We start from the raw sequence: 21,580 nt of genomic DNA on the forward strand, positions 1-21,580 counted from the left end.
ACCTAAATGTAAAATCTGAATATATAAAACTTAACTAGATGGATAAAACGTCCATAAGAACACAGAGGAGAAAAGCACTGCCACCTTGTATTGGGCAAATCTCATAGATACAACAACAACAAGCACAACTGACAAAAGAAAAAAATGATCAATTGGATTTCATCAAGATTCAGTTCTTCTCTTTGAAAGACACTGTTAAGAGAATGAAAAGATAAGCCCACTGGCTGGGAGAAAATGTTTGCAAATCACATACTTGATAAAGGACTTTTGTCTAGAATATATAAAGAACTCTCAAATGCTATAATATGAAAACGAACAGTCCAATAAAAAATGGCAAAATATTTGTATAGATACTTCACGAAAGAAGATATACAGATGGCAAATATGCACATGAAAAAACACCCCACATCCTTAGGCATTAAGGAAATGCAAATGCAAACTTCTCTAAGATACCACCACACACATGTCAGAATTGCAAGAACTGAAAAACTGGCCACACCAAGTGTTCTTTAGAAGGGCAGAGCAACTGGAACTTTCATTCGTGGCTGGCGGGGGTGTAAAATGGTACAGCGATGGCAGAAGATAGTCGGGCAGTTTCTTGAAAAGTTAAACAATCTGCCACGTGGCCCAACATTCAGTTAGGAGGTGTTACCACAGGGGAAAAGAAAGCACAGGCCCACACCCAGACTCGTGCGTGAACGCTTGTACGTGTCATAGCCCCAAACTGGACACAAGCTAAATGGCCATTCACAGGTGACTGGACCAACGAGGGACTGCCGCCAGGCAACACAAAGGCACAAACCAGTGACACACACGAAGACCAGGATGAATCCCAACACGGCTGTGGGCGCAAAAAGAGTTCACGCCGTGTGATTCCTTTTATATAAAGTCCTTGAAAATGCAGTGTAATCTACAGTGATAGGAAGCAGACCCACGCACGGATCAAACTGTGCACTTTCAATTCATGTGCAATGACTGTATGTCCATTATACCTCAGTAGACCAAAAAGCAAAGGAAAGACAAAAATGGAGACCATCTCACTCACAGTATTGTTAGTTAAGATAAGTAAGTACTAGGGAGGGAATGCACAACACCTACAACAGCAAACATAATCAACACTGCTGTATGCTGTATACGAGAGTTGTTAAGAGAATAAATCCTGAGCTCCCATCACAAGGAAAAAATGTTTTCTTTTTCCTTTATTTCGTATCTATACGAGATGATGGATGTTCACGGAACTTATTGTGGTCACCATGTCATGATGTCTGTAAGTTAAATCGTTATGCTGTGCACCTTAAACTTCTGTAGTGCTGTATGTCAATGACACCTCAATAAAACTGGAAGGAAAGAGTAGAAAAATAATCATTTTAAAAGCCCAGATTTTTCTTTAACTCACAATGGATCCTTACAAGAGTGATGAGAAACCCAGAACGAGTATGGGCTATTCCATCACCCACTGCCCTCAAGAGGAATGGGGCACCAGGAACAGCAAGGACCCTCTGAGCCATGTTTTCCGACCCATAACATGAGAATAGCAACACCTACCTACCGGATTACCCCGATAGGCCCAATGTCATCAGCAAGGTCCTTATAAGGAAAAGAGGGAGGCAGGAGAGTCAGAGAAGGAGAAGTGAGGATGAAAGAAGAGGTCGGAGTGAGGTGATGGCTGGCTTTGAAGATGCAGGAAGGGGCCACCAGCCAAGGAATGCAGGCAGCACCTTGAAGCTGGAAGAAGCAAAGAAATGGATTCTCTCCAAGGGCCTCCAGAAGGAAGGAAGTGCTGCTGTAAATTCCTTTACTGGGCTAAATTCAATGTGCTGACAAGACAATATGCCTGATTCCGTGCACAACCCACTTAAAAATAACAGCATATTAATACCACTTACACGGGTCACAGACTAGCTGGTATCAGATCTACTAAAACCATCAGTAAAAATGTAGTCGTCCATATAAAACTGCCGCATCGGACGGCAAATGTCACTGAACCAGCCCCAGGATGCTCTGTCCCCCTGTGCGGGGCCATAAGCTGTGACCTCGCAGGTACAAAGCGTCAGGCGTGGGATCCTGAGGGGCTACGCGGGCCACAGAGCTGGCTCGTTTTGCCCTCCGTGTGGCAACTCAGGTTGTTGACGTTTTTAAACCCCATCTTTTCTGGTGCTTCCAGTCTTTCCCGAAAGCACAGGTGACAGCACCATCATGCGTTGTCAGTACACGACATGAGTCAAAGTGAAACATCCCTCCTAGAAATACAACCAGATGAAGACGCCCTTGAAAACTGCACTTTGAAAATGAGCACAGACTGGTCCAGAGCAGAGACATCCAAAGTCGCCTTACATATGTGATGGACCCCTAGGCCTGGAGAACTCGAGTACAGCCAGACAAGGACCTCAGCTAACATGAACAATAAGGAACCAGCCAAAGCGTTTTGGCCAGCAAGGCAAACGTGGCAAGAATGCAAACCTGGGGGCAGGTGCACGTGTACGTGGAGGGGGACGCGTGTCTCAGTGACAGTAACCAACACCTGTGCAGGTGACAACTAATTATCACTCTAAGCACTTTTTCTGTGTCAGCTGAATCTTCCCAACAACTCCAGGAGGTGGTTCTGTCTTTAACCGTGTCCATTCGACAGAAGGGTAAACTGAGGATTGGTGGATGCAGGCGGCAGAGTCAGGAGGCCGGGCCCTTGACCACGGCCCCGCCCAGCCTCTCAGCCCCTCCCTCCCGCCCACAGGCTCACAGAGCCATCCTTCCAGTTCAGAACCAGTTCTAAACCACCTCGGTCAGCGTCAGGCAGGAGGGTGTGTAACCAGGTGGCTGGTGTCCTCCTCCGTCCTGTATGCTTGGCCAGCCTGAGGCCACACCTGAGATGGAGGGCAGTGTTTCCGAGCCGGCAGATCAGGTTTCCAGCAACTGCGACGCTAGAATTTGCATCACTTGTTCTCCACCCGGACCGCTGGGGGAGCTTTTGAAAACTACCAATTCAATCAGAGTCTCTGGCCAAGGAAGCTTCTAGAGAAGCTTTAAACAGGACTAACCAGTCTAACGATGGCCGGTCACGTGAATGATACCTTTGTAGACTATCCAGCCTTGGCCAAGCCAACACAGACCAAGAGAACGATATCCAAACAACTCAGAGAATCACGGAAAATAATAAACGTTTAGCGTTGTAAAATCAATCAATCCGTCAATCAATCAGACTCTCTGAGAAACCCAAGCACTGGCATTTCTTAAAGCTCCCCGCGTGGTTCTGCAGGGATCCGGGGCTCGGGAACGTGGGCCAGCCTGAGGTTACAGGGGGCCCAGCAGCTGCTGGCCAGGGTCCTCCAGAGACGCAGAAACAACAGACGACAGATAGGGATCTATTACAAGGGACTGGTCCGCACGATCACGGAGGCTGACAAGTCCACGAGCTGCAGCGTGAGTCTGGAGGCTGGAGACCCAGGAGGCCTGAAGGTCTCGTTCTAGTCCGAGTCCGAAGGCGAGAGCAGACCGCTGTCCAGCTGGAGGACAGGCAGGCAGAGGGGACAAATTCTCCTCGCTCTGCCTTGCTGTCTATTCAGGCCTTGGCGGACTGGATGAGGCCGCCACGTCGGGAAGGATCGTCTGCGTTACTGAGTCCACCAACTCAAACGTTCATCTCATCCAGGAACGCCCTCCCGGAAACACCCAGAAAAGTGTTTCACCAAGTACCTGGGCACCTCGTGGCCCAGACTAGTGGACACATAGAGTTCACCACCGCACAGCCCTGCCCGCACGGTGTCTTCCCTCCCTGGGTCTCAAATGTCTGCACATACAACCCTAAAGGGCTACATCATCAGTTCCGCTTCTAGGGCACTGTCTGTCAAGACGAATGGTCTCCGTGCCTTTCCAATGACACATCCCAATAAGCAAAGAGTGTTAAAACTCTGAACATCCCTATACACATTTATTTATTAATTTATAAATAGTATTAAGGTTCTATCAGATGTGGAGATATATACATACATTCTGACACACATACATGTGCGCATACGTGTACATATATGTATGTTTATGTATACATGTGTATACACACACACACACACACACACACACACACTCTGATACCGTCTACCCACCCCAAGAGGAGTACCCACCACTCCCGCTCTGGAGATGACAGGTATAGACGCTGCAAAGTCTCTTTGATGTCAGGCTTCTGTATGTTCGCTCTCTTCAGCTAGACTTACCACTGACCTTAAGCTTCTCTGTGGTACCAGCATGATGCGGGGTGCGCGGAGCACGTCGGTGACACGGTACTGAGAAGTCACCGAGGGCAGGCAGGTGACATGGACATCCCCATCACTAAAGGGGCCATCTCACCCTCGCCCCCTGTGGACGCTGTTGGAAGCACGTTGGTGCTTGCACTGAGACCTCTAGCTGTCACCGGCCTCGCTGGACGTGCTCCCAGGTCCCTGCGGGCAGCGTGGCTGTGACCCCGAGGCCCAGCTGGTGCGGCCTGCACTCCAGAGTCCCACGTGCCAAGAGGCCACGGAATCTGGGGCTGCAGGGCCCCTCCCCAGGCCTGCGAGGGGAGCTAGCAACCTGGTCACTTGGGATTCTTTTTCTTAAAGAGCTTCCTCCTAACCGTATTCTGTTCAGGCCTCATCATACCCGAAACCACCCCCTGCCAACACCCTGCCCTGGTCCGTGGGTGGGTGTGAAAGCCTGCTATCTTTCGGTTATTTTTTCAGTACATCTCACGTTATGTATTGTCTTGTGTTTACGCATCCACCTTTTGAAAGATGAATAAGTCCTTTAAACACAGTGAGAGTAGATAAACTTTCTTCTGAATATAAAGCCCCCTACAGCTCCTGCCTCCTAAAGTCTGTCCCCTTAACAAAACTATTGTCACTGAGCCAGTATTTGGCCAATGGTGTTGAAAAGCAGGTTTCACTATTCTTAGACAAAATTCCCGTTTCACGGCACGGTTCCAAAAGCTTCCCACAGGCTGTGGTAAGGATGCCAAAGGAAAGCAAATTTTTCAGCAACAGCCAATATAGAGAAGAGGGAGGAAAAAACTCAACAGCCCACCTGAGACATGAACAAAAGACATGAAGATAGTCCCAGTGAAAGACAACACAATGGCCCTGAAACACTCAGCGTTCACTCCAGAGAAATGTCAATTGCAACTGCGCTGAGACAGCGTTTTCCACCACGAGGTGAGCAAAGGAGTTTGGCGACACTGTGTTAGTGAGGGGTCAGGAAGCAGGCAGTCTCTAGGGGGGTGCAAATGGGGACAAGGTCCATGGAGGACAAGTTGGCAAGAGCCCAAAATTTGTGGTGCCCATAACATTTCGTTTTAGCCAATCCATTTCAAGAAATTTGTTTACTAGATACACGCATGTGTCAAAGAGTGTAGGTTCACTGTTATTCACTGAAACGTGGAAATAACCTGCTGCTCATCACTAGGGAACCGGTTTATATAATATGCTACAACCATAGAACAGAATACTACACAGCCATCAAAAAGAATGAAAAAGGGTGGAAACAACACAAATGTCCATTGACAGATGAATGGATAAACCCAGTGCGGTATACGCATACAATGGTATTCAGCCATTAAAAGGAGATGAAATCCTGATATATGCTATAACATGGATAAACCTCGAGGATATTATGCTAAGTGAAATAAGCCAGACACAGAAGGATAACATTTATATGATTCTACTCATTCTGAGATAGTTAAAATAGTCAAATTCTTAGAGACAGAAAGCAGAATGGTGGTTACTGGGGGCTGGGGGTGGAGGGAGTTATTGTTTAATGGGTACAGAGTTTCAGCTGGGATGATGAAAAAGTTCTAGAAATAAATGGTGGTATGGTCGCACAACAATGTGAATGTCACGCCACAGGACCGTACACTTAAAAACGGAAAATTTCATGTTATGTCTGTTTCACCACAATAGAAATAAAAGAATGAAGAAGCGTTTTATGTACCGATATGAGATATATCATGAATACATCATATATCATAATATGTCAAATATACCATAATATATCATCTCTGAAATATATCATTAAGTAAAAATAAAGGATCCAATATACTATGTCAATACTTGTGTAAAAAATAGAGGGGGATAGAAGAAAACATATTTCCTTATAAAAGCGCAGACCTTCTCTGAAGCATACGGAAAAACTGGTAATACCAGCCCCTCCCAGAGGGGCAGCTGGGTGACCTGGAAGGGTCAGTGGGGTGAAAGGCTGGAGGAGAGAGGAGATTACTTTTCAGCAGATGCTGTTTCATAACCCTCTCATTTTATAGCATGTAAATAAATTATATATTTTTAAAAATAATTAAAAATTTTAAATGAATATAATTTAAAAAATTTTTAATAGAGTTTTTCTTGCTTTCCTAAAAGCTGTCATTTTTCCCACTATGAAAATCCATGTTTTAAATAATCCGTTTATTAAAAACAGATTTTTAGTAAACTAGTGGGATATATCTTTACGTTCAATTAGCAATTAAACTATCAGGAACACTAAATTTTTAATATAAAACCACTTGAATAAAAATATTAACAAAAGATGTTGTTTTCTATCATGTGTCTAATTCATACATTGCTTTCAGTCCAACTACTTGGGCTAAGTCTTTCTCGCCCCTCATCATCTGTCCTCATATATCAGATACCAATGGAAATTCCAGAAGCACCTTTTCCAAAGAAATAATCAAGGATGAACTATTTGAAAGTGAAGGCCCCGCCCTCCTTCCGGTCCACGCTGGCATCCCCTGGTCCCACTGTGGCTCCACTGGTGCCCATGACCCTGCTGGCTGGCATCTTCCCTCCAGCAGCCGTGGATGCCCACTTTACTAAGCCCGTCACTCCACAACTAAAACAAAGTGCCGCTGACTAGATTACGGCAGATATCATACTCATAAAATCCTGATAATACTATCTCTTGTTGCCTTTAGAAGAGGCTACTGACTCCTAAACTTCTGATTAGAGTTCCACTAAAAAGTATAGTTTTTACAAGAAACTCTATCATCGGTCGACATTCTTTGAAAATTCTTTCACTTTTCTCATTTTTTAACAGGAAAAAAAAGTCTTAGGTCATTTTCTAAAGGAATTTTCCCTTCTTTTCCTTTTCTTTTTTAAAAAACAGGTTCTCACTGCTGATGGCATTTTGACTTTTCTTAATTATTATCCTCATATCTTAACTTATAGCTTGCAGTGTAGCTTGGAAGATTGGCTGATGTGAAATTAAAATTTGTACAGCTGTTATTTACTGCAGGGGGAAAAACTGTTTATACTTTAGATCATCAAAATACCAAGATTTCCAAGTCCAGAGTTTTTACCTCCCAATTTCTCAACACTTAATTGCATAACCAAATTCTTACTGGTCAAATCGTGTCTTTTAGTGGGAAAAATGCCTCATTCAGTGGCCGATTGCCTAAGTTGGCTGAAGACAAACATTGTTGGAAGAATGACTTGTTTGGGCAGATTCCCAGAGCTAATAGTGATTAATATAATATTTAATGTTAGAAGTGCTTAAACTTTACTCCAGAGAATATATTCCCACAATCAGGGGAACCGCTGATTTTCACATTATTCCAGCTGTCTTTCATCCCACAAAAAACATGGGTGGGTATCTTAGAGATAATGTGGTTCCTCATTTTCAAGTGACATACATATTCAACAGCTAGACAGTAAAAATTCTTCTTTTCTTTTTTTTTTTCTGAGGTTGGACACCAGCTTTGCCACTTATTCAGTGTGTCCTCTGACAGGTGACGTAACTTCTCCATGTCTCACTTTACTAACTTCCAACATAAAAGCAACAACAGCTCCAAATACCGTAAATACATCAATGTCCGGTTCACAGCACTCATTCATGTTATTTCCCTTTCTTTAAAAAAAAAAATCAATGACATGTTTTTATGCTAAGAATTAAGTGTATCCCACTACAGTTCTCAAAACTGTAACCAACAGAGTCAGAAATTTTGTTAGTTGCTCCACTCCTTAGCTTGTGAAACACTATCAAATGCTTCTACCCGGTTGTAACACAGGTGAGACGGAATTAGTTATCTCTGATGGGAAAGTAAGCAAAGTACCGAGCTAGAATTCCTTTTAATGATCTCTCTGATCCAGAGAAAAGAAATAAAGGTCCATCGCCTGGATTCTGGACAGAAATGTTTTCAAAGGGAAAACTCTATATATATCTCATGCTGATGGTATGGGTACACTCAGTTTATAAACCAAAACATGCTTATTTAACTACAGATCATAATATGCATTTCAGATCGTAATATGCATTTTTCCTAAGATTTGCCTAATTGGAAGCTTCTGAGAAATGTTAGTGTGGATTTCTCTTTTTCCTTTCAAAATAAATAAATAAATATATAATTAGAAAGGAAAAATGTTTCTAAAACACCACATTTACTACCTAAATAAATAGAGACACTACAAGGAAACCTGATATATAAGATCCCAAGATGATAAATTCTATAAACTAAGAGATCTATTTTCACTAGCCAGATTCAGTGTAGGTTCCATTTAGTTTGATCCCCTTGTTCATTTAAAGTATAAATCCAAAATACCAAAATTCCAAACTTTTCAAAATTCCCTGCTCCGTGTAAAGTGACCAAGAATTGTCCTTCACTTTGTATTTGCTGTAATTCACTGCACAAGGAGATCCTTCCATGTTTCCAATCAAAGGAAATTACAGGCATTTGATCTGGGGATGCATCCTGGGAGGCTCTCCTTGAGATGTGATGTAATAACAATAAAAACAGCTTACCTGGCCTGATGGTTTCTCAAGGCTGAGATCTCACAGCCAAGACATGGAAGCCAAGAGCATGTGGAGACAATTTTATTTTTACAAAGGCATGAAACAAAAGAATCAGTTAAGGAAAACTGAGAAATTCTCACCTCTAAACCTTTTCCTGGAGAGACGTTCCCAACCTTGTGTACAGACACCGGGAGGAAACAGCATCGCTGACTACGACAGACTCATGGGGACACCAGGAGACTCATGAATAAAAGGCAAAGGGATGGATACCTGACCGGCATTTGGGATTCTTAGAGGTGACACATCCCATTTTAGGCTGCCTTTCAGAAAGAGCAGAATTCCAGAACACAGCGGGACCTCAGAAATCATCTAATCAAGTCCCTCCTCTTACAGATAACAACTCTCAGGGAATTTCGCTTTTTGCTAAAATCTGTGAATTTGTATCAGAGATGATATTTGTACCCAGGTCTCCGCACCCTCCTCTAACGCTCATTCCTCTATGCCTTGGCGGTCCAGATAAAATTCCCGGTTGCTCTGATCTTCATTTCACAAAGGCTTGCTGCTCAAACATACATTTCACTTGCTTCAAGTTCAGCATATATTTTCCTTACAAATAGGATATACAGAACTGGTCCCTGGGCCAGCCCCAAATACCTAACACAAGCACAAGAAGCAGTGGTGTGCTAAAAATCACCTGCACACCTAACCCCCTACAGCAGAATTGACTGCCAGCTCCACGTGCCAGGACCAATGGAATCAGAGACTCTGTTCTCCCTGCAGCGGGCTCTCCAGCTCCAAATCACTGCTGCTCATCATGGGGGAGGGGGGTCTGGGCCCCAGTGGGTGAGGAGTACAGAGCTCAGAAGTGGGGAGCACAGAGCTTCCAGAGGTATAACCCCAGGGGACACGTCCATATCCCAGAGCTGGCTTCCTAGCCGCCATGTTTATTTTCTTCCCGTGGTCTCAGGGTAAGGACCAGTTGCAGGTGCCCTATCCTATCACCATCTAGGGTTTGGACCGCTTTTTTTCTCCTCTCTGCCCTGCTGTGGCCATGCACACAGTCTCCTGTTCTTATGTTGCCTACATATCATTCTGTCCTTGAAATGAATACTCAGGCAGTCTTTTTATGGCTTTCCAAGGATTTATGAACTCTATCCATGATGAGACAGTAGAAATGGCTCTCTCTTCTGCTCCTTCAGCCCAGTCCCTCCTTTATTTCCATCAAATCCTGAGGGAGCTCCCAGGAGTATAAAGGCTTCGAATCCTGTGGCCAGATTCACCCCGGTTTAAACTCATCTGAGATAGGATTTCTTGAGCAGCCTCACTGGAAAAGCAGGAAAGGGCCAGGTTAAGGGGCTGGGGTGACGGGAACTTGAAGGAGATCCGCATCTGAGAAGCCACAGTGAGGAAAGAGGATGCATCGCACCCCAATGGTCATAGCAGCACTATTGACAACAGTCAAGACACGGAAGCAACTGAAATGTCCATCAGCAGAGGAATGGGTAAGGAAGATGTGATACAATACACAATGGAATACTACTCAGCCGTAAAAAGAATGAAATAATGCCATTTGCAGCTACATGGATGGGCCTAGAGATTATCAGACTAAGTGAAGGAAGTCAGACAAAGACAGATACCATACCATACCACTTATATGTGGAATCTAAAAAAATGATACAAATGAACTTGTTTACAAAACAGAAACAGACTCACAGACATAGAAAACAAACTTACAGTTACCAAAGGGGAAACATGGAGGGGAGGGATAAATTAGGAGTTTGGGGTTAACACATACACACTACTATATATAAAACAGATAATCAACAAGGACCTACTGTATAGCACAGGGAACTCTACCTATATGGGAAAAGAACCTGAAAGATATATATATCTCTGAATCACTTTGCTGTACACCTGAAACTAACACAACATTATAACTCAACTAGACTCCAATATAAAATAAAAATTTTTTAAACATAAAGAAAATAAAGAAAAAAAAAGAGGATGCAATTCTCTGGCTGCCGAGCCCACCTCGAGCAGCTGTTCGTAGTGTCTGGAGCACACCTACCAGCGTGTACATGACACAGCCCTGAACTGTGCTTTCTTATTTTCACATCTGTTTACCCTGAACTAGAGTATCAGCTGCTTGAGGAGAAAGTCCATGACATGTCTTCTCATGCCCTGCAGCCTAAGAAGATCGTGAATGACTGATAAATGCTCCCTGAAAGCCTGGGAACTTCCAGGCCACTTCAAGGTCATGACCCTCTCCAGTAGTGTAGAGGAAGGAAGGGGACTTCACTGGGCCAAAACCTGGGGCAGTCACGAACAGCCATGAACAGCAGCTCCTCCTCACTCTTCGCACATCCGTGTTGCCTTCTTTTCTCCTAAGTTGAGGGGAGTGCCTCTGAGGGGAGATCTTAATTAAAGGTGCTCTAGAAGCAGCCGTTGAACAGACCAACCCACCTCCTGGACCTGTGCCGGCCGATATGCACAACCGACCAGGGGGACAAGTGTCTGGCTCGAATCAGAAGGGGAAGCGTACAGTTCTGCCCTTCAGGAACTTGCACTAACTTTCAAGGCTGACTTTTCAAACTTCAGGCACCAGCACCCAGCGCCTCACTGATTAAGCACGCACTGCTCTGAGGAGGACACATTCCTTTTGGGCTGGGATAATGATAGCTGCCTCACACATGAACCTGTTCCTGAAAGCATCCATTGTGGAAAGCTACTGGATCTAGCCAGGACATGGAAGCAACCTAAGCGCCCCTCGACAGATGACTGGATAAAGAAGATGTGGCACATATATACAATGGAATATTACTCAGCCATAAAAAGAAACAAAACTGAGTTATTTGCAGTGAGGTGGATGGACCTAGAGTCTGTCAAACAGAGTGAAGTAAGTCAGAAAGAGAAAAACAAATACCATATGCTAACACATATATACAGAATCTAAAAAAAAAAAAAGGTTCTGAAGAACCTAGGGGCAGGACAGGAATAAAGACTCAGACATAGAGAATGGACTTGAGGACACGGGGAGGGGGAAGGGTAAGCTGGGACGAAGTGAGAGAGTGGCATGGACATATATACACTACCAAATGTAAAATAGATAGCTAGTGGGAAGCAGCCGCATAGCACAGGGAGATCAGCTCGGTGCTTTGTGACCGCCTAGAGGGGTGGGATAGGGAGGGTGGGAGGGAGACACAAGAGGGAGGAGAATATGGGGATGTGTGGATATGTATAGCTGATTCACTGTGTTATAAAGCAGAAACTAACACACCATTGTAAGATGTTAAAAAAAAAAAGAAAAAAAGAAAGCTGCTGGATCCCATCCAAAGAGCACATTTTGAAAGCTTTTGGTATTCCTGGAAAAAGCTTCCCCAAGTGTACGGGATACACATTCTTCCGTAAGGATATTTCAGAATAGAGTCCAGGGCCTCACGATTAGAAGTAAATAGGACAGCCCTCAAAAGTCACAACTCAAGCGAGTGCGGTGAAGACAGAAAAAGCAACCCACAACTCAGGATGGTGAGGGGCGGCTTCCCTGGGACTGTGATAGAAACAGATTCGGCACAATGGACAGAGTTTCCATTCAACTTACCAAAAAGAGCCAAGAAATGACATATGAAGACTCTTTTAGCAAATGACAAGCTATTCCATGCAAAAAAGTGGACACCCACGCTCTACCATATGAAGTAATGAAGGAAATCGAGGAAACAAACAAAAGTCCTTTGAGACCCTGATGTTCGGTGAATACTGAAACCTTTATTGCAGGAAACTCTGGAACCTTCTCGGGCTACCTTGAAACCTAGGCTGGATTCCTGCCTTCACAAAGCAGGTTCTGTGGAGTCCAGACAAGGGCCAGGCACTGCCTACAAGACCTGCAGGCTTCCCTTGGTCCCTGATATCCTATGACCACAGCATTTTCATAATTTGAGTCTTTGCAATACATTCCAATTATAACCTTGTAAGTTGTCCAGTGCCTCAGAGAAAACCTTCAAATTCTTCTGGCTACCTTCCACGGTCTGAAACACGATGCTGAGCATACTTTGTTAGAAATAAGCATGGAGAATGCCATTCAGATGGAAGGGTGCCCTAGCTTTTATCTTCGTGGCTCTGAGGGCTGCAAAATCTACGCTGCCCTGTCCTTGCAGTATTGTGATTTCATTTTCAGTGCATTTATCACGCTTCCCAGGCAGCGCACGTGACTCAAATCACTCCACGGCGCTAAAAAAGGCAGAGAGACAGGTCATACCTAGCTGGAAACGGAGGTCATCGCCAGCTTTGTCTGCCCCCGTCAAAATGTGACAAGGTTGGAAGCTGGCCCTGCAGAGGTGAGAGTGAAAATGAAGTATAAAGCAAGCTAAATACAGAAGAGTTCAGCTCTGAATCTCTTTGTTTTCTTTATACGTCCGGTGGAATATACTGTTGTAAAAGACTGCCACAACTCACCCAAACGTTGATCGGTGCCAGGAGAGAAAACTAATGGGAACCGTAAAGCAATTGCAATGTCTTGTCTTCTGGGTCATGGACCAAGTTCACTTTCCTTAGTCTCTATTATGGGCTGAAATGAGTTCCCTCAAAATTCATCTGCTGGAGTCCTAACCCCCAGGACCTCCCAACGTAACTGTATTTGGCGGCTGGGGCCTTTAAAGAGGCAATTATGGTAAAATGAGGTCAGATGGGTGGGCCCTAATCCAATATGACAGGTGTCATAACAAGAAGAGATTAGGACAGAGACACACACGGAGGGAGGACCAAATGAGGGTACCGCAAAGAGGGGGCATCAGCCAGCCTAGGAGAGAGTTCTCTGAAGAAACCCACCCTGCTGACTTCCAGCCTCCAGAGCTGTGACACAGTAAAGGCCTGTGGTTTAAGCCTGCCGGTCTGGGATACTTTGTTACAGAAGCCCTAGTAGACTAGCACACCCCTCCCCCGGGTCTCCCCACTACCAATTTTGAACACTGGCTCCCCCTTCTTTCTGCCCCGCTTCTTTCTTTACTTGTCTTTTAAAAGAGGTTCCCTCGCCTTCTTCCCAGACAGAGGGGGAGCCTGGGGGAGGTGAGAGGGAGAGAAGGCATTTTGCACCCTGACTCCCCGAGTCTGTCAAGAGGCTCAGGCCCCCAGAGCTCACAGGCGTGTCTCTTGACTTTGCAAGGGTATCACTTGACTTCATCAGAAGATGTGACTCTCCCTTGCTGGGTGACTCTGACCAAGTCGCTCAACTTCTCTGAGCTTCTGTTTTCTCATACATTAAAAAAAAAACTGGTGTTGTGAATCCCTTTGAAGGGGTTCAGAACGAACCTCCCCAAAATGTGCCACTTTGGCTCGTGGATTGTTTTGAGCTAAAGAGAATCAGGGCCCAAGAGACCCAGGAGGGGCTTTTTACCTCCCCCTCAGTTTCCTGAAGGAATTGAGACTGGGGCCAGACTCAGAGAGAGAGAGCTATTACCAGAGATCCCTTTTATCTGAATGACCTATCTATATGGCAGGGCAACCATCAACTCACCAAACATCTGTCTTCTTACTGTCCTGTGCATCACCCTCCTCCCCTTGGAAGCCTCAGGCCCCCGTCCCATTCCTCAGCTCAGGATAGTATAGAAGCCTCAGCTGCCCGACATGCCCTTGGGTCTCATATCTTTGGGACCACCCCTACGTACATAACTAATTTGTTTTTCTCCTGTTAATCTGTCTTATGTCAATTAAATTATTAGACCAGCCAAAAAACCCAGAGGGTAGAGGAAAAAGATTTCCTCCCCTATGCTTTCAGGGTTGTTGTGAGGTTCAATTAAGATAACACACTGGGGCTTCCCTGGTGGCGCAGTGGTTGAGAGTCCGCCTGCTGATGCAGGGGACGCGGGTTCGTGCCCCGGTCCGGGAGGATCCCACATGCAGCGGAGCGGCTAGGTGCGTGAGCCATGGCCGCTGAGCCTGCGCGTCCGGAGCCTGTGCTCCACAACGGGAGAGGCCACAACAGTGAGAGGCCCGCGTACCGCAAAAAAAAAAAAAAAAAAGATAACACACTGGAAAATACTTAAATACTAGTCACCGTAAGTCTTGTTAATTCTTTTCTTACCTTCTGTGATCATCTATGGATAATTAATTGCGGTAAAAATTTCTATCTGCAAAATAGGTACTACCTGGAATTTTATAGTGAGGTATCACGGAAAAAAAATAATCAACAGGGTTCCCCGGGTGGCGCAGTGGTTGAGAGTCCGCCTGCCGATGCAGGGGACGCGGGTTCGTGCCCCAGTCCGGGAACATCCCACGTGCCGCGGAGCGGCTGGGCCCGTGAGCCATGGCCGCTGAGCCTGCGCGTCCGGAGCCTGTGCTCCGCAACTGGAGAGGCCACAGCAGTGAGAGGCCCGCGTACCGCAAAAACAAAAAACAAACAAACAAACAAAAAATCAACAAATAATTTGAACTTCTGTGACTCTGAATATTATATATTTTAAAGGGTTATTTCTTCTACTCTATATTTTGTTGGCCTGATAAAGTTTTTTTTTTGTTTCTCCTGCCAGTTAAGATTTATGAAGAGTGTTGTAGCTGATGTTAAGAGAAAGATTCTAAAGACACGAAAGATCTGGTTCCTGCCTTCATCGATCCTGCAATCTATTCAGGAAAATAACATTTTAACTGGAAAAACACTTATGAAATTAGTTCAACGTGGTTTTCAGGGCTGTGACGGGGTGTGTGGAGCCAAATCTCACTGCAGGTCAAGCCAGGTACATACTTGAACTTTTTTTTTTTTTTTGCGGTACGCGGGCCTCTCACTGCTGTGGCTTCTCCCGTTGCGGAGCACAGGCTCCGGACGCGCAGGCTCAGCGGCCATGGCTCACAGGCCCAGCCGCTCCGCGGCACGTGGGATCTTCCCGGACCGGGGCACGAACCCGCGTCCCCTGCATCGGCAGGCGGACTCTCAACCACTGCGCCACCAGGGAAGCCCCATACCTGAACTTTTTAGGACAACTTTCCACACAGCAATTTCCAATTATCACCTGTCTAAAGACAATGCCAGAAGAAGCTAACCAATCTGATTGAAGACATCTAAAATCAGGAAAGGTAATAAAAACCTGAATGCTAACGAAGTAATGTATTTTGCTTTAAAGAAATCTAATTGTGTAACAATTTGTACAACAGAACCCTTTAATACACAAGTACCGGGACTTCCCTGGTGGCACAGTGGTTAAGAATCCACCTGCCAACGCAGGGAACATGGCTTCGAGTCCTGGTCCGGGAAGATCCCACATGCCTTGGAGCAACTAAGCCCGTGAGCTACAACTACCGAGTCCGCGTGCTGCAACTACTGAAGCCCATATGCCTAGAGCCCGTGCTCCGCAACAAGAGAAGCCACCGCAATGAGAAGCCTGCACACCGCAACGAAGAGTAGCCGCCGCTCGCCGCAACTAGAGAAAGCCCACGTGCAGCAACAAAGACCCAATGCAGCCAAAAATAAATAAATAAGTAAATTAAAAAAAAAATACACAAGTACCTCCAATATTCTTAAAACACGATTTGAATAACCAAATCTTAATTTTCTCATTAACTACTTGGGAACCCCTGAAAACAAGATTACTGACGATAGCAACATTTCAGTAGGAAAACCATACATTCTTGAGAAATGCAATTCATATCTGACTTTTGAAATACCTGACTTTAAAAACAGCTCAACCAAAAAAGAAACTGCATAGTTGGTTTTTTTTTTTTTTTGGTGGAAATTCACAAAATTCAAAATATGGTAATTTCGTTAGTAGGGACATAGAGTCAAATGGCTCAATGCTTCAGAAGCCATATGTCTTAGGAGCCATATTTGAATTTGGATCCTGACTTGACCACTTACTGACTGTAAGTCCTGGGTCATATTACTGTACTTTTATGAGTGTCATCTTCCTTATATTTTAAATGGCTACCTTTGCCTTGAAAGGGCAAGAATAATCAGTGCACCTCTCCTGGCCAGTAGCAGCGGTCATCCTGGGTGGAATTTCTAGATGAGAAAGTATCATAGTGGATTCTGATGACTTCCCAGCCTTTACCTCTCCCTAAACGGTGAATTTTTCTGACGCAACTTTGTGTGTCCCTCCCACCACTTACTTCTCTTCTCTGGAGTCTAGCAAGGTACACAGCACGTATCAGAACCTCAATCCATGTCTGATGAATGAATACACAAATAAATAAATAATACGTAGATAATTTTAAAATGGAGGAAGAGGAAGAAATAAACTAGTGCGTGGAACACATCTTAAGTCCTGGTAACAGACCTGTGTCTTTGGCAATTTAAATCTGGAGAAAGAGATGAAAAACACCAAAAGATACTTTTAGCTATAGGAGGATAAAAGGAAAAAAGAGTAGGGGGAAGTACTACGGTCGCTGTCAGTCACTGCTCTGGAAAAGGTCATGCAAAGTCCTTGTCAACTTTATTCTGTAGTGTAGAGCTAAAACAACCTTTAAAATAAGAAGCCAAAATTATCAGGCACATTTACATGCAAGAAAATACCCAGTGAAATAAAATGAAATTAATTCTCTCACATGCATTGTGAGAGTCGTGTCTTTCTAAGACATTTTAAGATGCGACAGTGAATTTTTAATAGTGCTGTCTGTTGCATGCGCTTTTCTTTAGCAAAGATTTTGGTTAATATGTCGGAAAGGCCAAAGGTCAATTCGTTTTCATGGATCCAAACCACGTACTCTATTTTAGTTTTTAAACATGATAATAATTAAGGAATATCCTTGAAAACGAGGAAACAGTACACGTTTTTGTTGTTGCTTTAGAAAGGAATATCTTCCTACTTTTTCACGTCTTCCATCAGACCACAATCCGAGTATTTTCAAAAGAGTATTATGGCATTGAGTAGGCGGTAGCCGAGAAGGCTGATTCCTTAACCAAAGGCCAGCGCTGCCAATAGGCTTAAGTTAAAGAAACCCCAGACTTGGTGGCTGGTCCTCGGAGAATCTCCCGGGGACACCGCGAGCCCCTCCCCGCGCCCTTCCGTCGCCAGGCAACCCGGGCACGCCGCGGCTCGGCCCCGCCCCCGCTGCCATGGCGACGCATGCTGCGGCTAGGCCCCGCCCCCGCTGCCATGGCGACGCGGGCCGCCGGCGGGCGCTCGCGCCTCCCGGGCGCAGCGTGGCGCTTGCGCTGCACCTGTTGGGGCCGCGGCAACTTCTCAAACCTTCAGCTCACCCAGCGCTCCGCTCCCCTTCGCCTCCTCTCACCCTCGCTTCAGAAAGCGTGCCACGGACGCAGAAGTTCAGCCACCTGCTGCTGGGTGGTCCCCTCCCCAAAAGTGAGGGAGGGGTGACCAGCGGCACAGAAAACCCGCCTACCTTTCTCAGCATTCCTGCACGTTAGCGGGGCTCTCTTGAGGGACTGCCTACCCCGCGCCGAGCTCCGGTGGGCAGGAAGTCACGGGGAAGCAGGCGCGGAACTCGGCCCCGGCGGGCGCCGCCGCGAGGGCCCCTGCGCCCCCCTCATTTGCAGGGCAAAAGGCGGGACCTTCGGGCCCCTCGGGCCGGAGACGGTGAACCCGTCCGGTTGCTACCTTCCCGGCCGGAGTTCAGACTGGCTCTGAAGAGCTGTTCAGACTCCACGTTTCCCGGGCGACGAACATCCAGCAGCTCCTCTGCAGCGGCGCGCGCCTCCGCGCCCCGGGGCTGTGCTATTGTTCGCCGGCCGGTGCAGGGCGTGGTAGAGGCTGGGAGCGGCCCGGAGCCGTTTCAGGCAGACAGGGTGAATTTTTGCAGGGTTTTCCTCTCCGGCTTCCTCCCAGCCCCTTACTGTTGCATATTCATAAGAAGGCGGGGCCGCTTGCCGTCTCTTTTGAATCCTCGGGGTTGAGGAAGCCGAGGCGAAGAAGAGGGGACGGTTCGATTTGGAAACAAACACTAAGAGGAGGACAGGGTGGGGAGGAAGTGGTAACATAAATAAGCAAACATAGGAGTCCTGTTTCACAGTTTCTTTCCCCACCTTCAGGCTTCGAGGGCGCGCGCGCGCGCGCGCGCGCACACACACACACACACACACACACACACACACACGACCTTCCTCCATTCCTGAAGTGAGCAAAGGAAACTTCAAGGAAGACCTCACTAAATCCCTTGGCCCTAATTATAGTAGTAGACTAATTGGAGAACTTGGGGGGAGGCAAGGATTTTTAACAGATGATTTGACGTATGTGCTCCTCATGGCTGTTAAAACTTATATATGCAGACCTTACTAATTACAGTGATTTTATTAAATTTCATCATAATTGATTGTCTGCTTTTAATGTGGTGCAGCCCTCCACCATGCTCAAAAAAAAAGATTTTCTGATTTATAAACAATTACGTTGCTAATGGGAACCCATTTTCAGAAAATAAAACTAGCACAAGGAAAAGGACAGGCTTAGGAAACTTCACATGAGGACAGGGACAGTCGGATTGAGAAGCGCTAAAAGCCATTGGTGGGGAGTTTTTCCCCCCGAGACATGACAAGTGGTCTTCCAGAATGGCTTCTCTTTCCTCCCTGAAATGTGCATCATAGGAATCATCACTAAATTACATCATGGACTTCAGATCCAGCTGCCCCTCACAGTACAGGTTGTTCCCTGAGGAGGTGACTTACAGGGATGCAAAATTCTTCTGCTTAACACTCGACCCCCAAATGACCTGCCATGATGCTTTCACCATAGAATCTACTCCTCTGTGTTAAAGTCCTATGGAAAAATCCCTGTTAAGATGTAAATTTGTTAACCCAAAAAGGTGGCCCATGCTCCTTTCCCCTCACTATTTACAGGTGCTTAGACTCTCGGACGTTAGAAATCCACTTCTGCAGGTTCTCACTGGTGCCCATCTACTAGTGGATGGTGGGTTCTGGGGAGATAAATGATAATGAAACAGCCCAGGGCACTGCCCTGGGGGCCAGCCTTCTAGTGCCAGACAGAATTCAAGCAAAGAAAAAATCAGGGAGTCATCATCGCTATAAAGTAAAATAAAGCCATTTAGAAAGGCAGGTGCTGGAAGTCCAGAGGGTATAGAGGTGCCGTGACTTCCTGGATGGAACCAACTGAGACTAAGTCCAGGTGTTCTGTCAGGGTTTCAGGTCAATTCTGTGGTCACCAGCTGTGTAACCTTAGGTATACAGGTACCCTTCTGAGTTTGTTTCCTCTTCAACCAAACAAACAAAAGCCTAGGCTATGTTTTCAGTAGTTTTTAGTGGGCAGGGAAGGTTGCCACGCTGATGGCGTGCACACACAGGGGCAGAGGGTTTGTCCATGTGGCCGGATGGTCATGGCATGGATGCTGCAGTCCGACTGCAGGGCAAATCCTTCACCTCCAAGTCAGGTTGCCCCCATTGTAAACATGGTAATAATACCCACCTCAGAGGTTGCTGAGAATAAATGAGGGGTACAAAAATAATAGGGCTATAGCTATTGTAATAAGTTCTCACCCTCCGGAGGGTGGCCCAGTGGCACATCCTTGGAAAGTGGTGGCTATCTGATTGTGAGAACTAACCTCGCTTTCTAACTTTGACCCTTATCTCTAGTCCTCTCCCTGCAGAGGGAAATAGGATGTGAGGGGACAGGCTAACGCCAACAGAGGCCCCCGCTGGCCCTCTACGTGCATTATCTCTTGGCCGCAGCCACCACTAACCACTGTACAGATTCAAAAGAGGATCTGAGAGGTCGATTTCCTCACCGACAACACACAGCACGGTTTTCCCTAGTGCTCTAGTCACTTCTGAAGACTTAATAAAATCACTGTGGGACATGGGACAAACAAGCACCCCTGCTCTAGTCCAATCTGATGCTCTGTACTCTGTGTGTGCGGTAAGTACTTGTTAACTGTCCCGTCGACCCGCCTTTCTCCTAATGTGGATTCCCGTAAACGACTTTGAAACACGTTTCCCCATCTTTTCTCAGGGCCCACTTGGACAGCGTCTGGTGAGAAACGTTGCTGGCACTGGCCATCAATCTGTCTGTGAAAGCGTGCAGACAGTGCTTCTGGATTTCAGATCGCCCTTCCCACAAAGGATGAGTTAGAGACCAAAGAGGCCACAGAGAGAGGGTGGGGAGGCCCAGTTGTGAGGAGCTGGCCGCCCTGAAACAGTTCCATGAATCACGAGCACTGGGACCCGGGAAAGACAGAAGTTAGTGTCACAACCGGAGATGCCAACTAGACCTCAAGGAAGTAGCCAAACACAAATGACGCCTGTCACTAGCATATGCGAACACAGTGAAATGTTCGTCCACTTGTCTGGAGATCCTGAATCTTGTCATGGACCCGATACTTTGCAGGATACTATCATCTATGAGATTTGGCTCAATTACCACTCTTGTTAATTCTTTTCTCAGCTTCTGTGATCATCTATGGTTAACTAATTTGGATAAACATTTCTTCTGCACTTGAAATACACAGAAATGCATTGTATCCCCTCCCTGGACTCCCAAGTTAATCCACAAGTAATGTTAGGCTAATTATGTGGGAAGATCCTTATCTAAGCCCTATGCAGACAGAAATACACAAGCTAGAATCTCCCCAAATTTCCAGATGTAATATTATTCCCATGAATTGCTCTAGTGCATTATTGGGACTTGAATTAAATGAGAGGAAATCAAAAGTGGGTAAGAAAGACTCATGTCGACTGCCCTAAATTATTCTCAGCATCAAACAATCATGTCACCTTGGCATCCTAAAGTCACTTTTTATCATTTTCATTGCGTACCCCGAGAAATAGGCACATAAACAAAACCGACAAGCTCTGACAGTGTTATTAACCACCAACGCCAAATTGGATCATTGTAGCACGGAATCCCCTTGTGGTTATGCTGCCCCGTACAAGCACCTGCTGCCCTCAGTGTACCAGGCA

The 21,580-nt window shown here is 45.8% G+C and overlaps 1 protein-coding gene across 1 annotated transcript in view; it reads right to left on the reverse strand.

Moving 5' to 3' along the window:
* Window positions 1-18,299, reverse strand: part of SPATA13 (spermatogenesis associated 13) — a 257,965-nt gene extending 239,666 nt beyond the window's left edge. Inside the window, exon 1 of the mRNA XM_033843704.2 lies at window positions 18,061-18,299. Coding sequence (XP_033699595.1) covers window positions 18,061-18,072 — 12 coding nt within the window. The 5' untranslated portion in view covers window positions 18,073-18,299. The remainder of the gene's footprint in view (window positions 1-18,060) is intronic.
* Between the last annotated feature and the right edge of the window lie 3,281 nt (window positions 18,300-21,580).

This window comes from Tursiops truncatus, chromosome 18 (assembly GCF_011762595.2).
Source record: "Tursiops truncatus isolate mTurTru1 chromosome 18, mTurTru1.mat.Y, whole genome shotgun sequence".
NCBI lineage: Eukaryota > Metazoa > Chordata > Mammalia > Artiodactyla > Delphinidae > Tursiops > Tursiops truncatus.